Source organism: Salmo trutta, chromosome 34, assembly GCF_901001165.1.
Source record: "Salmo trutta chromosome 34, fSalTru1.1, whole genome shotgun sequence".
NCBI lineage: Eukaryota > Metazoa > Chordata > Actinopteri > Salmoniformes > Salmonidae > Salmo > Salmo trutta.
The window spans coordinates 13639740-13654546 of NC_042990.1; the positions used below are offsets into that span (position 1 = coordinate 13639740).

The window sequence follows — 14807 nt, forward strand, 5'->3', positions numbered from 1 at the left end:
GCTTGCTTCAGGTCCTGAGCTATAGGCAGTTAGATTTGTCATTTTAGGCAAAAATTTGGCAAAAATCCTGGAAACAACAGCCTTCAACATTTGGGATGTTGTTGTTGTTGTTAAGGTTGAGTCTGTGAGTCCCGTGAGATTGGCAAAATCTGAACAGCCTAGTTCAGGGATGGGCAACTCCAGTCCTCGGGGCCTGATTGGTGTCACACTTTTGCCCCAGCCTCAGTTTACCCACCTGACTCCAGTAATCAACCAATCAAGATCTTCAATTTAGAACGCAAAAGGTTTAATCAGCTGTGGTTGGCAAAGGATGGGGAAAAAGTGTGACTCCACTCAGGATAATGCTGGGTTGGGCAGGTTGTCATTAAAAGTGAGAGAGGCTGAAATTTCACCACAGAAATGGCACCAAAATGGTTTAAAAAAATAATCCCATACATAGCCAGCAAAACAGCCTTAAAACATGTTTTGCAATGTTTTTTATTGGACAATTCCAGGTATTCTCTCCCTGTTTCAGTCCGTTTTCTTCTATTTGAAGCATAATGAACACGACCTAGCCATTTCTGCTTTGCCATTTCCCGCCTAAACAGTCCCAGCAATGTCTCATTAGTGTTCAATTCCTCTGGGTCTCGCCACTTCTGCCAAGACAGAGGACATCTACAAAGCACCATTCACTCACAGTTTAACCCCAAGGATGGGATGCCTCACTATGTGTGCTTGCTTTGCATACTGCTCTTTGGGGATAAGAAGACAATGTTGTCATTGATACACTTTCAGAAATCATTAGCAGAAGAGGAACTTTGTGAAGTTCAAAGGTCTTTGTCAACTTTTGTGTACATAAACATTGTGTGTATTCATTTTGATTGAAATAATCCTACGTTCACATAATTAAATATTCACATCTGGAACTTCGAAATAATGTGTATAATGTTCATTGACCAAAATTAACCAATTGAAGTGCATGATAAACTTATTGTAAATGCATTATTCATGGTTACCTGCAGGCAGGCATACGTTACATTCAATAAATACTTTTTCATAGGCTGCATCTTCCCATCGCCTTCTTTGCATGCTCTCTGCGACTCTAGTCTATTCTCTCTCGACGCTTACCTGCAGCATCAGCAATTTGCCCGAATGCTGCACTGACTGACGCACTCTCCCCCTTCGTCGTTCCTCTCTACCCACGGCATTTCTCTTATATTGCTCCCTTGCAATAAAACCATGTCTTATCCTTTCCATTAAACGTCATTAAACGTCACGAATAAGCCTACGTTGAGACGTCGCTCAAACAGTTCAACTGCATTGAATGTCATCCCACTTTTACTCCATCCCTTTACACGGACACATTCTCCTCCGTCTTCTTAGTTGAATGAAAAAAAGTGGGCAGTTCAAGATTTCATATTTGCCCTCACTGTCTCAAACTCTCTCTTTTCTCCCTGTCCTTTGCAGCCGGTAGGACGTACGCGTCCCATACCTGCATAGAGTTCCTAGTATTCTTGGGTACAGTATTGAACGTCGCAATATCCCGCGCGCACTGCACCAAGTGAGGGAGCCGATGCCGAAAAGACTTCCCATCCTTTCAACCCAAAAAATATTATAAAATCCAGGATTGGACAACCATTAATCGAAATGTTTGTCAAAATAATGCGGTAGGTGACGTTTTATTGATAATTTAGCCTAACACGTTTGGACCGATGGCGTTTAAATGAGGGCAGAAAGTTATAGTTGGCTTTGTCAGAGTATATATATATAGCCTGCACTTATGTGTGACATGCAGTTTTCTTTATTTCCTCTCATTGCTTTCCTTCCCCGGTGGTCCTGAATTTAGCCTACTCTTATTTAAATGGCCTATAATAGGGCTACAAGCAGGATTAGACCGTTTAGGGTCGTATTTGTTTTAAGCTCACCTGCGCACTCAGAATGTTTTTTTTCTTAAGAATAATGTTCCACGTTTCTTATTCTACAGTGAAAATCGGATGCGTAATTTGAACCTCTTTTCATCAGATTGAGAATAAATCCAGTAGCATAATTTTTCATTTCACAATCTCTCTGCATTGTCTTTTGACTGATGCATCTTTAACTTTGCTTTGCAGCTTAAAGTTTAATACTACAGAGCTTTGCATGTTCCACAAAATGTATTTCCACATAAATACGTACTTTCATCAGCAGTATAATTTAGTAAGAGACACCTTCCGCACATGGTTGGTTTAACCCTTAAGAGTCTATTGACCCACCCGTGCGTCAATCTAAGTAACATAATTTTAAACAACCCCCATAAAAATCCATCAGTTTAAACTAGAGATATGTTTTTTGTGTACAGGGGCTGCGTCTCAATGACCACATCCACCTATGTCAGCCTTCCGCATCTGTGGTGGAAGGTGGCCAAGCTACAGTGGTGTTTGTCAAACCATGAGATGTCCAAAAATCAGTCTTCTCAGAATAAAATCTGTAGCATCCAAAAGGGTTCGGCCTACAAACTAAAGTGACCCCTCTATGGAAAGATGAGACTCTCGGGAATACTATGGTGTTCATACAAATGAATGGAAGTATGAGGGTAGTTTTGTGCCAACAAAAGTATGGGGTTAAATATGTGTCCAAAAAAATCAAAATATTTCCTGACACTTAAAAACCTTATGATTTATTTTTTTACTGTATTTTTTTTTGCCATTTATGAATATATTATTCCATGTGTTGCTAGTGGCAATAGTAGTAAACACCAAATTAAATATTTTATCAAATCATACATAAAAAATATATATATATACCTAAAGGGGTACTAAAATTCTAAATCAATGGCTTAGACTTTTAGGTCTTAGCTCTTTTTATAATGTGGAAACCTAAACACCATTAAACTCTATCTCTATGCATCCATTAAAGCACAAAATAACTTTCCTTCACCACTTTCGTTTTTGCTGTCCTCTAGTACAGCACCACTCCTAGTACTTCTCAGTTTCGACAGGGTCATAAATAACACCTCTCTAACTGTCTTTAGTCTTTACTTTTCCTTTCTCTTTCTCCCACTCTGTCTATTCCCACTGGGCACACACTGGTTGAATCAACTTTGTTTCCACGTAACTTCAATGAAATTCAAGGAATAGACAATGAATTGACGTCTGTGCCCAGTGGGATTTCTCCTCCCTGCGAGCTCTCTATTTCACCCCCCCCCCTCTCTGTCCCTCTCTCTAATGTAGTCTCTTAGTGGACATGTTGCCTTTGGCATCACAGGCTATAAGCGTCAGTCTCTGTCAGGTGACATCCAACTTTGATGCAGCCAAAAACGTGATTTTGCTGTGTTTTATATATATTTCCACACTATGAGGTTGGAATAATACTGTGAAATTGTGAAAATTATGATAATGGCCTTTTAGTATAAGAGCTGTTTGAAAAGACAGCCTGAAATTTTTGCCTTTTTTGGTGGGATGGAGTTTTGGCCTGCCTGGTGACATCATCAATAGAACAATAAGAAAGAGAGTTCCAAACCTCTCTGCCAATAACAGCTAGTTTTCAGTTTTCCACTCCCCACTCAGACCACTCCCAGACAGTCTTAGCAAAATTATTTTTGTTTCTTTTGAGAATTTTAATTGAAAACAGTCACAGTAAGGTACTTTATTCTTACCCAGAAATAAAAATGGCTGCTTTGGACCTTAAAGTCTAATAAGTAGCAACTGTGGCGGGACAAAACCGTGGTGATATTTCATTTTAACATTTGAACTATTTTCTAAAGAGAGTCGTTGCTTATTCACATGATGGGTTTTGACCCCTGCGCCACTGCTTAGGCACTTTAATCTAGTGGCACCAATAGGATTTTAGCTAATAACTACCAAACTATTATCCATATTGAACTTCAGGGATCATTTTAACCGACCTATGATGCCAGATATCGTTTCAAACGGCTGGTGACACGGTGGGTGTGTATTACTTTTTACTATCGCCAGCTTGTGTACTTTGTTGCTACAAAGGTTGTTGTCTATATCCCATATTACAGTAGAACACCCACCCCCCCAAGATATTTTTGAGAGATACGGTCTTGAAAAACAAATGTTATTGCCACTATTGGTAGTGAATGTGAACTTCTGAAGAGTTCATCAAGCACTGGTAGGTTGTACATCTATGTTGAAACCAGAGTTGGGGTCAGTTCAATTTCAATGCTTCTTTAGTTTATTTGAAGACACTTTCTGATAGACTCTGGGTTCAATCAAATTGCATTTTCAACCAACCGTTTCCCACTCAAGAAGCTGAAATTTCAATAGTGGGGTGGTTGTGTGATTCACACACTTTTTGATGGCTAAGTGAAATGGAAGGGTGGATGGGTAAACTCAATAGATCTATTAGCATTTACAATCTCTATGGAATCTCCAGTCCAGCCCAAAGAATATAGAATAATCCTGACTAGAGATTTCCAAGTCAATTACACCAATCTCCCATTGACATCAATACTTGATTTACATGAAAGTTCGAATTTCAGCACACACACATTTCTCAAGTTACGATGCGGCCGTAAATGGCTGGAGAGGTCAGATTTGCAAGCTCGTGGTATGTGGGATAGAGTGAACAGACACTGTGGAGTTGGAGAGTCATTTCCCCTACGGGACATTTTTTTTGAATGTTAACAGATATGAGTGATTTATGAATTTGAGGAAGCAGGTTTGAGGAACAAGCAAAAAGTATCTGAGGTCTACATGGTTGTTAAAGGGATAGTTCACCCAAATTACATTGTTTCCTTTCAACCCAAAGTGTGGATTTTCGTTTCAGAGTAAGGAAACAAATAAGTAATGTGGGTGAAGTATCTATTTAACAGACAAGGTTGTAGGGAAGATTCAGAGGTAGTATTTAAAAAAAGGAACTTGAACTAGCCTTCTGTGTTCATTGAACAAGGGGAAGTTAGACGAATTAACTAGGGTTACGGAGGTTAGACCAGCGATGAAGAGACTAAGAGCTGAGAGAATTAAAAACAAGCGGCCAACATTCTCTTGTGTATCTGGGCCAGAACATTCCTTTTGTCATTTTCTACAAAACAACATGTGGATGTTGTGTTCTTGCTAGGCCGTGCAGAGACTGCTAAAATCCTCTGCTTCCCCTGTGACACAGTCTCCTCAGTCTTCTCATCCGGGAAACCAGGACATCATGCACCTTTTTGTCTTTCATCCCACCCTGCAGGAGGCGAGAGCAGGACGCTCTGAGTGCACTCTGTTTCTCTGGCTTTTACCACGCAGCCTCGGGGACTGTGGGCTCCTTTAGTTCAGTTCAGTAATGGACACGGTATATAGGGGGAGAGGAGCGGGGGGGATGAGGAGTGGGAGCAAAAGCAGAAAAGGGAGAGGTGTCCATATGAGTGAATGGGCCTGAAAAAATACTGATGGAAGTGAAGAGCAGGAGGTAAGGAGGGAGAGTAAGATTATTTCTAAACTAAACACTCCATTAAGCAACCTTGAAATGAGGTGACAGAAAACGTAACCGCACTAAAATGGTTGCAAGAGTCAGCGCTGTAATACCCAGAGCTTGTAGCTGTTTATGTGATTTGACCTTGATATGGCTCTCGTACAGTACAAGTGTTTGATATCATAATAAAGTGCAGCATGGGTTGTGAGAACCTATTTTCAAAGTCCCCACAATTACTCCTCAACACCTACATAAGCAGTTTGCTTGCATTGTGCCTGTCTTTTTGTGCCTGCATAAAGCGTCCATCATGGTACGAACCATGTGTTCTACAACAATGGACCGTTGGCTTTCCGCGCGGCTCAAGCAATTTTCTTCAACTGTCAACACATTCAAATGAAAAAAGGACGCGTACATGGTGCCACGTTGGTTGGGAATTTTAGGAAGGTGTGCATTCGGACAGTGCATCCCCCCGCGGACGATGGTCTCAGAGCCGCGTAGCTATGTTACAATGGGACGCAGTACTATCACGTCTCAGCGTCTGTGGACGATGATTTACGCTTTAAGAACTGCTTGAAAGAGCCCTATTTTACACTGTGTGTATCATGTACTTGAGGATAATGCATAGGCAGCTTTTTCTGGACATGGCAGTGCTGTTGGTGGCGTCTCTGGGCCAAGCTTGAGTTCCATTGGCTGCTTTCTTAATTAAAAAGAGCAGAAAAGCTGACGGCACAATAACTGGCCAAGGGCGTTCTTTCTGAAAGATGTAGCCAAGAGAAGCACCAAAGAATTCAGGCTTGACGGCCATTTTATTCACCGTCATCAGTCTGTTAACATTAGGATGAACACAAACCTGTGTTTACGGATACTCGTGTAAGAATGATACAGTTTGAGACGCCCTTGTCCTCTTCATGTGGCCATTGCTTTTCTTCAAGTCCTGTTTTAAGTGATTCCTTGTAGCTTTTGGCTTCTTTTTCCATAAAATAACGAAAACGGGCCAGTGTTTCTTGTCCTGTAATTTTCCAATGTGGACTTTTGTAAGAGAATGGGTATAAAGTGAAACACAGTGTGCAGCTGTCCACTCGCCTGCCGCTCGCCTTTTGTGCGACGTTTTCCAGTCAAGATTATTAATGGCTGCCTGTCTGGGGAGCTAACCCAGCTGGCGCGAATACAAACAACATTTATTCCACCACAAGGCAGTGTCGTTTTATACGACACTTGTGTCTATTTGTTTGCGCTGTGTTTGGACTCCTTTGACTGGATTTGATATACAGTAACAGCAATGATGAGAGTAAGGACGGAAGAAAAAAAAAGCATAGATGAACAATCTGTGTACTGCAATTGACTCAATTGCGAGCGACTTCAGAGTTGAAGCGTGAGGCTAAACTTATCTGCTGTTTTGGTCCTGTAGCTACAACGTTGTAGCTGCGTGAAGCACACCTGTACATGCGCAGATACTACAGTTGAAGTCAGAAGTTTACATACACTTAGGTTGGAGTCATTAAAACTCGTTTTTCAACCACTCCACAAATTTCTTGTTAACAAACTATAGTCTTGGCATGTCGGTTAGAACATCTACTTTGTGCATGACACAAGTAGTTTTTCCAACAATTGTTTACACACAGATTATTTCACTTATAATTCACTGTCAGAAGTTTATATACACTAAGTTGACTGTGCCTTTAAACAGCTTGGAAAATTCCAGAAAATGATGTCATGGCTTTAGAAGCTTCTGATAGGCTAATTGACATCATTTGAGTCAATTGGAGGTGTAGCTGTGGATGTATTTCAAGGCCTACCGTCAAACTCAGTGCCTCTTTGCTTGACATCATGGGAAAATCAAAAGAAATCAGCCAAGACCTCAGAAAATAATTGTAGACCTCCACAAGTCTGGTTCATCCTTGGGAGCAATTTCCAAATGCCTGAAGGTACCACGTTCATCTGTACAAACAATAGTACGCAAGTATAAACACCATGGGACCACGTAGCCGTCATACCGCTTAGGAAAGAGATGCATTCTTTCTCCTAGAGATGAACGTATTTTGGTGCGAAAAGTGCAAATCAATCCCTGAACAACACCTTGTGAAGATGCTGGAGGAAACAGGTACAAAAGTATCTATATCCACAGTAAAATGAGTCCTATATTGACATGACCTGAAAGGCCGCTCAGCAAGGAAGAAGCCACTGCTCCAAAACCACCATAAAAAAGCCAGACTACGGTTTGCAACTGCACATGGGGACAAAGATTGTACTTTTTGGAGAAATGTTCTCCGGTCTGATGAAACAGAAATAGAACTGTTTAGCCATAATGACCATGGTTATGTTTGGAGGAAAAAGGGGGAGGCTTGCAAGCCGAAGAACACCATCCCAACCGTGAAGCACAGTGGTGGCAGCATCATGTTGTGGGGGGGGGGGGGGTGGGGGGGGGGGGGGGGGGGGGGCTTTGCTGCAGGATGGACTGGTGCACTTCACAAAATAGATGGCATCATGAGGAAGGACAATTATGTGTATATATTGAAGCAACATCTCAAGACATCAGTCAGGAAGTTAAAGCTTGGTCGCAAATGGGTCTTACAAATGGACAATGACCCCAAGCACTCTTCCAAAGTTGTGGCAAAAATGGCTTAAGGACAACAAAGTCAAGGTATTGGAGTGGCCATCACAAAGCCCTGACCTCAATCCCATAGAAAATTTGTGGGCAGAACTGAAAAAGTGTGTGCGAGCAAGGAGGCCTACAAACCTGACTCAGTTTCACCAGCTCCGTCAGGAGGAATGGGCCAAAATTCACCCAACTTATTGTGGGAAGCTTGTGGAAGGCTACCCGAAACATTTGACCCAAGTTAAACAATTTAAAGGCAATGCTACCAAATACTAATTGAGTGTATGTAAACTTCTGACCCACTGGGAATGTGCTGAAAGAAATGAAAGCTGAAATAAATCCTTCTCTCTACTATTATTCTGACATTTCACATTCTTAAAATAAAGCGGTGATCCTAACTGACCTAAGACAGGGAATTTTTACTAGGATTAAATGTCAGGAATTGTGAAAAACTGAGTTTAAATGTATTTGGCTAAGGTGTATGTAAACTTCCGACTTCAACTGTATGTGTGACCGTGTGACAGCAAAGTCTTGCATCGTTCTCATCTCAATTTTTGCGGTGCTGCTCATGCCAACGTCGTAATGCCGAGTCTACCTTTTAAGTAATACAGAATAATATTTACTTACACTGTAGTTCAACTGTCTCTGTCTATGTAATTACTTTGTAAAGACACAGTTTTAGGCACATGCTTTGAAGTGGTCCCGAAATGCTCATAGTCAAAGGACATATAGGGACATGACTTTCAGTTTCACTTAACTCATCAGAGTGAATATCCACAAGAGTGAGCAGTAGTAGTTTCTTAGTTTTTACATGTAGGTCGTACTTGGCAGCTAAAAGCTGAATTGCACACAACACATACAAGTAAACAAATCTCAAAGCACATGAAAAGCAAAACAACCATCAATTAAAAATATGAATGACATGAGTATAGGTCTGGACTGCAAAATTCTTAGTACTTAAAGCCTCAAGCAGATCGAGCAACAACCGCGTACATATACATAGCTACAACCTGCACCAGAGTAGCTACTGTACAAGCCCTTTAACACAGACAGCTCAGAGTAGGCAATGTGGTATCTCCTGCATTTATCTCTTCCTTACCATTGCTTGTATCATGATGTAAGGCAGGGTTCCCCAACTGGCGGCCCGTGGGCCAGGTTTTATTTGCACCCCCCAAAATTTTCTGAACAAAAAACAACAACAAATTATTAAAACAAATTTGGGTGGAATTTTCATTGTTGGACGTAAAAGACTGTAAAAACACCAGGAAATCAGCTCCAAGTGATTTTAATTTAAGAAATCTGTTGCCAAGTATTCCCACGCATAATAGAGAGACACATGATTGTATACAAATGTAAGCAAGGTTTGAAATGATTATGTTTTAGTCAAACATTAGATCTGTTTGGGCTGCTTGTGGTCAATTAGCTGTCTATAAATGATTTGTAATTATGTTCCGGCCCCCCCGACCATCCACTCCAGAAATAAAATCGGCCCGCGGCTGAATCTAGTTGATGATTCCTGATGTATGGTGACCTTGGGAATCCAGAGAAGTGCACATGTATAACATACAGTGCATTCGGAAAATATTCAGACCCCTCGACTTTTTCCACATTTTGTTACATTACAACCTTATTCTAAAATGTATTGAATAAATGTTCTCCCTCATCAATCTACACACTATACCCCATAATGACAAAGTGAAAACACGTATTTAGAAAATTTAGCAAATGTATTAAAAACAGAAATACCTTATTACATAAGTATTCAGACCCTTTGCTATGAGACTAGAAATTGAGCTCAGGTGCATCCTGTTTCCGTTGATCATCCTTGAGATGTTTCTACTATCTCTGCTCAGGCTAAGACCCAGATGCAGACACAGGAGGCGGATAGTATGAGTCTCAGAGGTTATTAAAGTACAGGGGCAGGCAAAAGGTAAGTCAAGCAGGCACAGGACGGCAGGCAATACGTAGGTCAAGGCAGGCAAAGAGTCGCAATCCAAATCAGAGTCAGGCAGGTACAGGACGGCAGGCAGGATCAGGGTCAGAACAGGCAGAAAGGTCAGAACTGGGAGCATCATGCTGTTGGGATGTTTTTCAGCGGCAGGGACTGGGAGACTAGTCAGGATCAAGGGAAAGATGAACGGAGCAAAGTACAGAGAGATCTTTGATGAAAACCTGCTCCAGAGTGCTCAGGACCTCAGACTGGGGCGAAGGTTAACCTTCCAACAGGACAACGACCCTAAAAACACAGCCAAGACAATGCAGGAGTGGCTTCGGGACAAGTTTTCTGAATGTCCTTGAGTGGCCCAGTCAGAACCCGGACTTGAACACGATAAAATATCTCTGGAAAGACCTGAAAATAACTGTGCAGCAATGCACCCCATCCAACCTGACAGAGCTTGAGAGGATCTGCAGAGAAGAATGGGAGAAACTCCCCAAATACAGGTGTGCCAAGCTTGTAGCATCATACCCAAAAAGACTCGAGGCTGTAATCGCTGCCAAAGGTGCTTCAACAAAGTACTGAGTAAAGGGACTGGATACTTATGTAAACGTAATTTTTCCATTTTGCTTTGTCATTATGGTGTATTGTGCGTAAATTGACGAGGGAAAAAAAAAAAAAACTTAATCAATTTTAGAATAAGGCTGTAACTTAACAAAATGTGGAAAATGTCACGGGGTCTGAATACTTTCCGAAGGCACTGTATGTACTAGGTTGCCGTTGGTCAAGCGAATGAACGTGGCTCTGTTTAGAGGGTGTCTGGGGCTCATTTAGTAGGCCAGTAGTAAGCTCTGTCAAACTGAGATGGAGGTGGATTGGTACAACTGGTGCTTGATTATTAGAATTTCAGTCACATAGAATGACAAAAAAAAAGCCTGAGTCAAGCCAGCTGGATAGGAGTGAACTCCCCCAACATGAACGAACACACACACACACACACACACACACACACACACACACACACACACACACACACACACACACACACACACACACACACACACACACACACACACACACACACACACACACACAGAGAGAGAGTATTTGTGTGTATTTTGATGAGAAGACCTTCTTCATTTAATTTGAGCAGGGCTGTGTTTTTGGGGCAGCTCACAGACTCTGCTTGTCTCTAAAACAGTGTCTGCAGTCAAAGTCACTTAAATGTCTACTGTGTTTGTTAATAGTCTACTGTGTCTGGGAGGGGGGGGGGGGCAGGATCGAGTTTGGGAAACCCTGAGCTAACCTAACGTAGCCAGGCATAAAAGAAATGCCTGAAACAAGATCCCCCCCCCACATTCTGGTCTTGACGATAATAAAAAACTGTCGGTCGGAGGTTCTCTTCTGCACTGTTCAACCAATCCAGTAAATGTGAAGGAGGAGTTGGCAACTCCACTAAGGCTACCAGCCAAAACATTCAGGGAGATTCCTCCGTCCTCCTCTCCTCCGTGACCAGGAAACCTGATAAGTGGTTGAGGAGTGTCAGTTCGTTAGTGTCCTCCTCACCTCAGTAGCCTCCTCTCTCGAAGTGCGTCCTCTACGTATTCTCCGCTGAACATTTTTTTTAAAATCTGCCACACCCCCTTTGAATAAGCTGTTGCACATGCACATATTAAAAAAATATACCCTACTTATCCTTTTATATATAAAATCTATAGCACAACTAGCTAAATGTATTTTTACTACTTCATACATTTCTTTTGGGTTACCACACCTTTAAACGTCAAACGCTAGTGAAGAAGGTCTCATTTCAAAGAAGTGGATTTGCTTCCACGTTTCCTCCCGTTCTCTCCTTGATTACCTTTGACCTTTTTTAAAAAGAGGGGAGGACAGAGGAGAGGTCGCAAGGAGTTGAGCAAAACCAATTGAGATTCTATCTTCATCATTGATGGAGGAAGAGAGGTTTTTATGACCAGCTAAGCCAAATGGAAGCAAACTAGGCAACATAGGAAAAACTGGGATGACATAATGATGTTATAATGAGTGAAATCATCATTTTATAGGTGATTAAACTGGTGGTCAAGGCACACAAAATGTAATTGTTTTAATTTATGTGAGGCAAAAGGTAAAATCCTACCCTTTTGGAGAAGGATCTGAAAAGTACTCAAAAGTATGAAGTAAAGTTTGTTGCCCTGTCCTTTCTGAAAAGGGCCTGAAAAGTATTTTGAAAAACTTTAAAAGAAGGCAAAAACTGGGCTTCTTCTGCTGTCTTTTGTGTGAGGTCAAAGTAAAAGCTTTGTTCGGTTAACTTTCCTGAAACGTACTCACTCAAAAATGCTTCTGCCCTTATTTGTGTGATGTAGACGTTTATGGTCCCTCCCCTTTCCATCGTGGCCGACTCTGTGAGTTCGTGTGAGGTCAGTAAGAGCGGCCTGCCATGCCTGCTGAGCTAATAACAGGGCCAGACTGGCGAAGGAGCACTGGCAGGCAGCCCTGGGCTATGCAGACATGCAATTTGCTCATGGAGGTGATGAATCGCTTCCGGTCAGATGTTGATTTACCCCTTTTTGGGGGCTCAGCTACTGCTCCTCTCATGCCTCTGTGTCCTGTATTAGGCTTTCAAAGCCCCTGATCTTTTTATTTCATTTAATTGTGACCGTTTAGTCTTTACTTTATTCCCATAAATGGTAAATGTTCTGTCCTCCACCACACATTTTTTCATCATGTGTGCTTTCCCCTAATCTCTTCATCAACTCCACTTTCAATCTCATCATCCTCTGTTTCACCACATATCCCTCTCTCTGCTCCTTCTCGCTCTCAGCTCTCCATCGATCTGTTTGACCCTGTTTATCTCCTTCAATCTACGTGTTTACCCTCTGGCATTGATCTAACACTTTAATACTCATCATTCATTACATTTTGACCCCTCTGTCCTTATGTACACTCAAATCATAGAGGCTAAATAATGTAGGAGTAAAATAAGCTTTTATAAGAATATTGTAACCAATTGGCAAAGTAGAGATTGTTTCTTCGATGCAGTACAAACAAGGTGCATTTGCCATAGGGTGTATATGGAATATGTCCCATTTTCCCCCCATCTCACTCTCACTACCTCTCCTCCACAGACCAGTAAGGTTCCTCCCCCTTCTGTGCGCAGTTTGCCACCTGACCATGGCTTTCCCCGCCCAAACAGGATACTCAGAAGGTACAAATCTTCTAAAGTGTCTTTTGATGGACTATTATTATATGGGATGGCAATGCATTGCATTAAAACATTTATTTTGAGATCAGGTTATTATTTTAAAGCGATCCTTCGGGATTTTCTCCTTTATGTACTTCCCCAGAGTCAAACTTGTGGATACCATTTTTATGTCTCTGCGTGCAGTTTGAAAGAAGTTGCTAACTAGCGTTAGCCTGATTGCTAACTAGCAGTATGCTAACTGTTCCTGAAGACTTACAGTCAAAACTGTTCCTGTAGACTTCCAGTCATTGTGCCAATGCTAGTTAGCGTTGGCATGCGAAACTACCTCTTAACTTCTTTCATACTGGATGCAGAGATATAAAAATAACCTTAGCAGCCCTGTGGTCTTCATGAACTAGAATTTAAAGCCTCAGTTGCTGTGTAGTAATTCCTGCATAATTGTTGCTGTTATGCTCGAGTTTTGAGATAGTTAAGTTAAACATAAATTGTGTATAATTTATATTTATATATATTCAACACTTACCTGCTTAAAGTATTTGGTTTTCCGCCATTCCATGATCATGGAATCTCGGAACTCATCCGTGGAATATAAAAATTGCTGCAAAATCTTGAAAATTGTCCCCAAAATGCATTATTCACCACCACCACTAGAGGCCAATAGCCATCCACTTACTCAGTAGCATCGTTTACTGACTGTACCTCTCCTTCCTGACCTAGACGACAACCGTCAACTCCAGGTCACCATCCCCAAGACAACCCCCATCTCCGCTGCACACCTGGGGGGCTCCATCACAATCACCTGTCTGGTGTCCCTGTCACCTGGGCCCCCCTCATCCTCCTCGCCCCCCATCCCGCCCCGGGTCAAGTGGAGCGTGTTGCATGAGGGGGAGCAGGAGGAGACAGAGATCCTGGTGGCGCGGGGTCAAAGGGTGAAGGTCAGTGAGGCCTACAGAGAACGAGCCTCCCTGGTCAACTTTGCAGACTCGCCTGAGGACCTCTCCCTCTGGTTGGGGGAGCTGCGCTCAAGCGACACGGGGCACTACCGCTGCGAGGTGCAGCAAGGCCTGGACGATGCCAGTGATTTCACACAGATAAAGGTCAAAGGTAACAGAGGTTGTAGGAGTCGTTGTGAATTTTTGTATGTTTTTTTATTTGTCTTGCAGTTTTTACCACATATTGTGTATTTAAGCCTGTCCGTATTTCTCTGTGTGTCTATGTTTGTGTTTGTGCACACGCGTGTGCATATAGGTGTGGTCTTCCACTACAGACACGCCTCTGGCCGCTATGCATTTTCGTTCAGTGAGGCCCAGAGGGCATGCGAGGGCATTGGGGCACACATCGCCACTCCCGACCAGCTTCTGGCAGCCTATTACGATGGCTATGAGCAATGTGACGCCGGCTGGCTCGCTGACCAATCTGTCAGGTAAACCCCAGTATCCACAACATGACCTATAATACAAAGACACATTTCTTAAAGTTGCTAGACTTTGTTTTGACTACCTGAGTTATTAACGAGAAAGTGCTCAGGTGCCAAGGTTATAGAATGACAACCCACAGCAGTGAGCTAATTCACACGTCTAATAGGCTACTGGGGCTTTGAATTTGGCCCACTGTGTGGTATGTTATGCTATTTTACGCAGAAGCTGTTGCCCTTTTCTGGCAGAATGTGTGTTGACCTGACGGCAGCTGAATCCTCC

General features: G+C 42.2%; 1 protein-coding gene across 2 annotated transcripts in view; it reads left to right on the forward strand.

Annotated features, from left to right (window-relative positions):
• Nucleotides 1-1187: 1187 nt before the first annotated feature.
• The window catches only part of LOC115173643 (brevican core protein), a 30346-nt gene continuing 16726 nt past the window's right edge, over nt 1188-14807 (forward strand). The window contains exons 1-4 of one of the 2 annotated variants that reach the window (XM_029731938.1): nt 1188-1646; nt 13034-13113; nt 13828-14214; nt 14359-14533. In XM_029731938.1, coding sequence (XP_029587798.1) covers nt 1627-1646; nt 13034-13113; nt 13828-14214; nt 14359-14533 — 662 coding nt within the window. In that variant the 5' untranslated portion in view covers nt 1188-1626. Of the gene's footprint in view, nt 1647-5174; nt 5374-13033; nt 13114-13827; nt 14215-14358; nt 14534-14807 lie in introns of those variants that run through there. The other variant, XM_029731939.1, reaches the window with a different exon arrangement.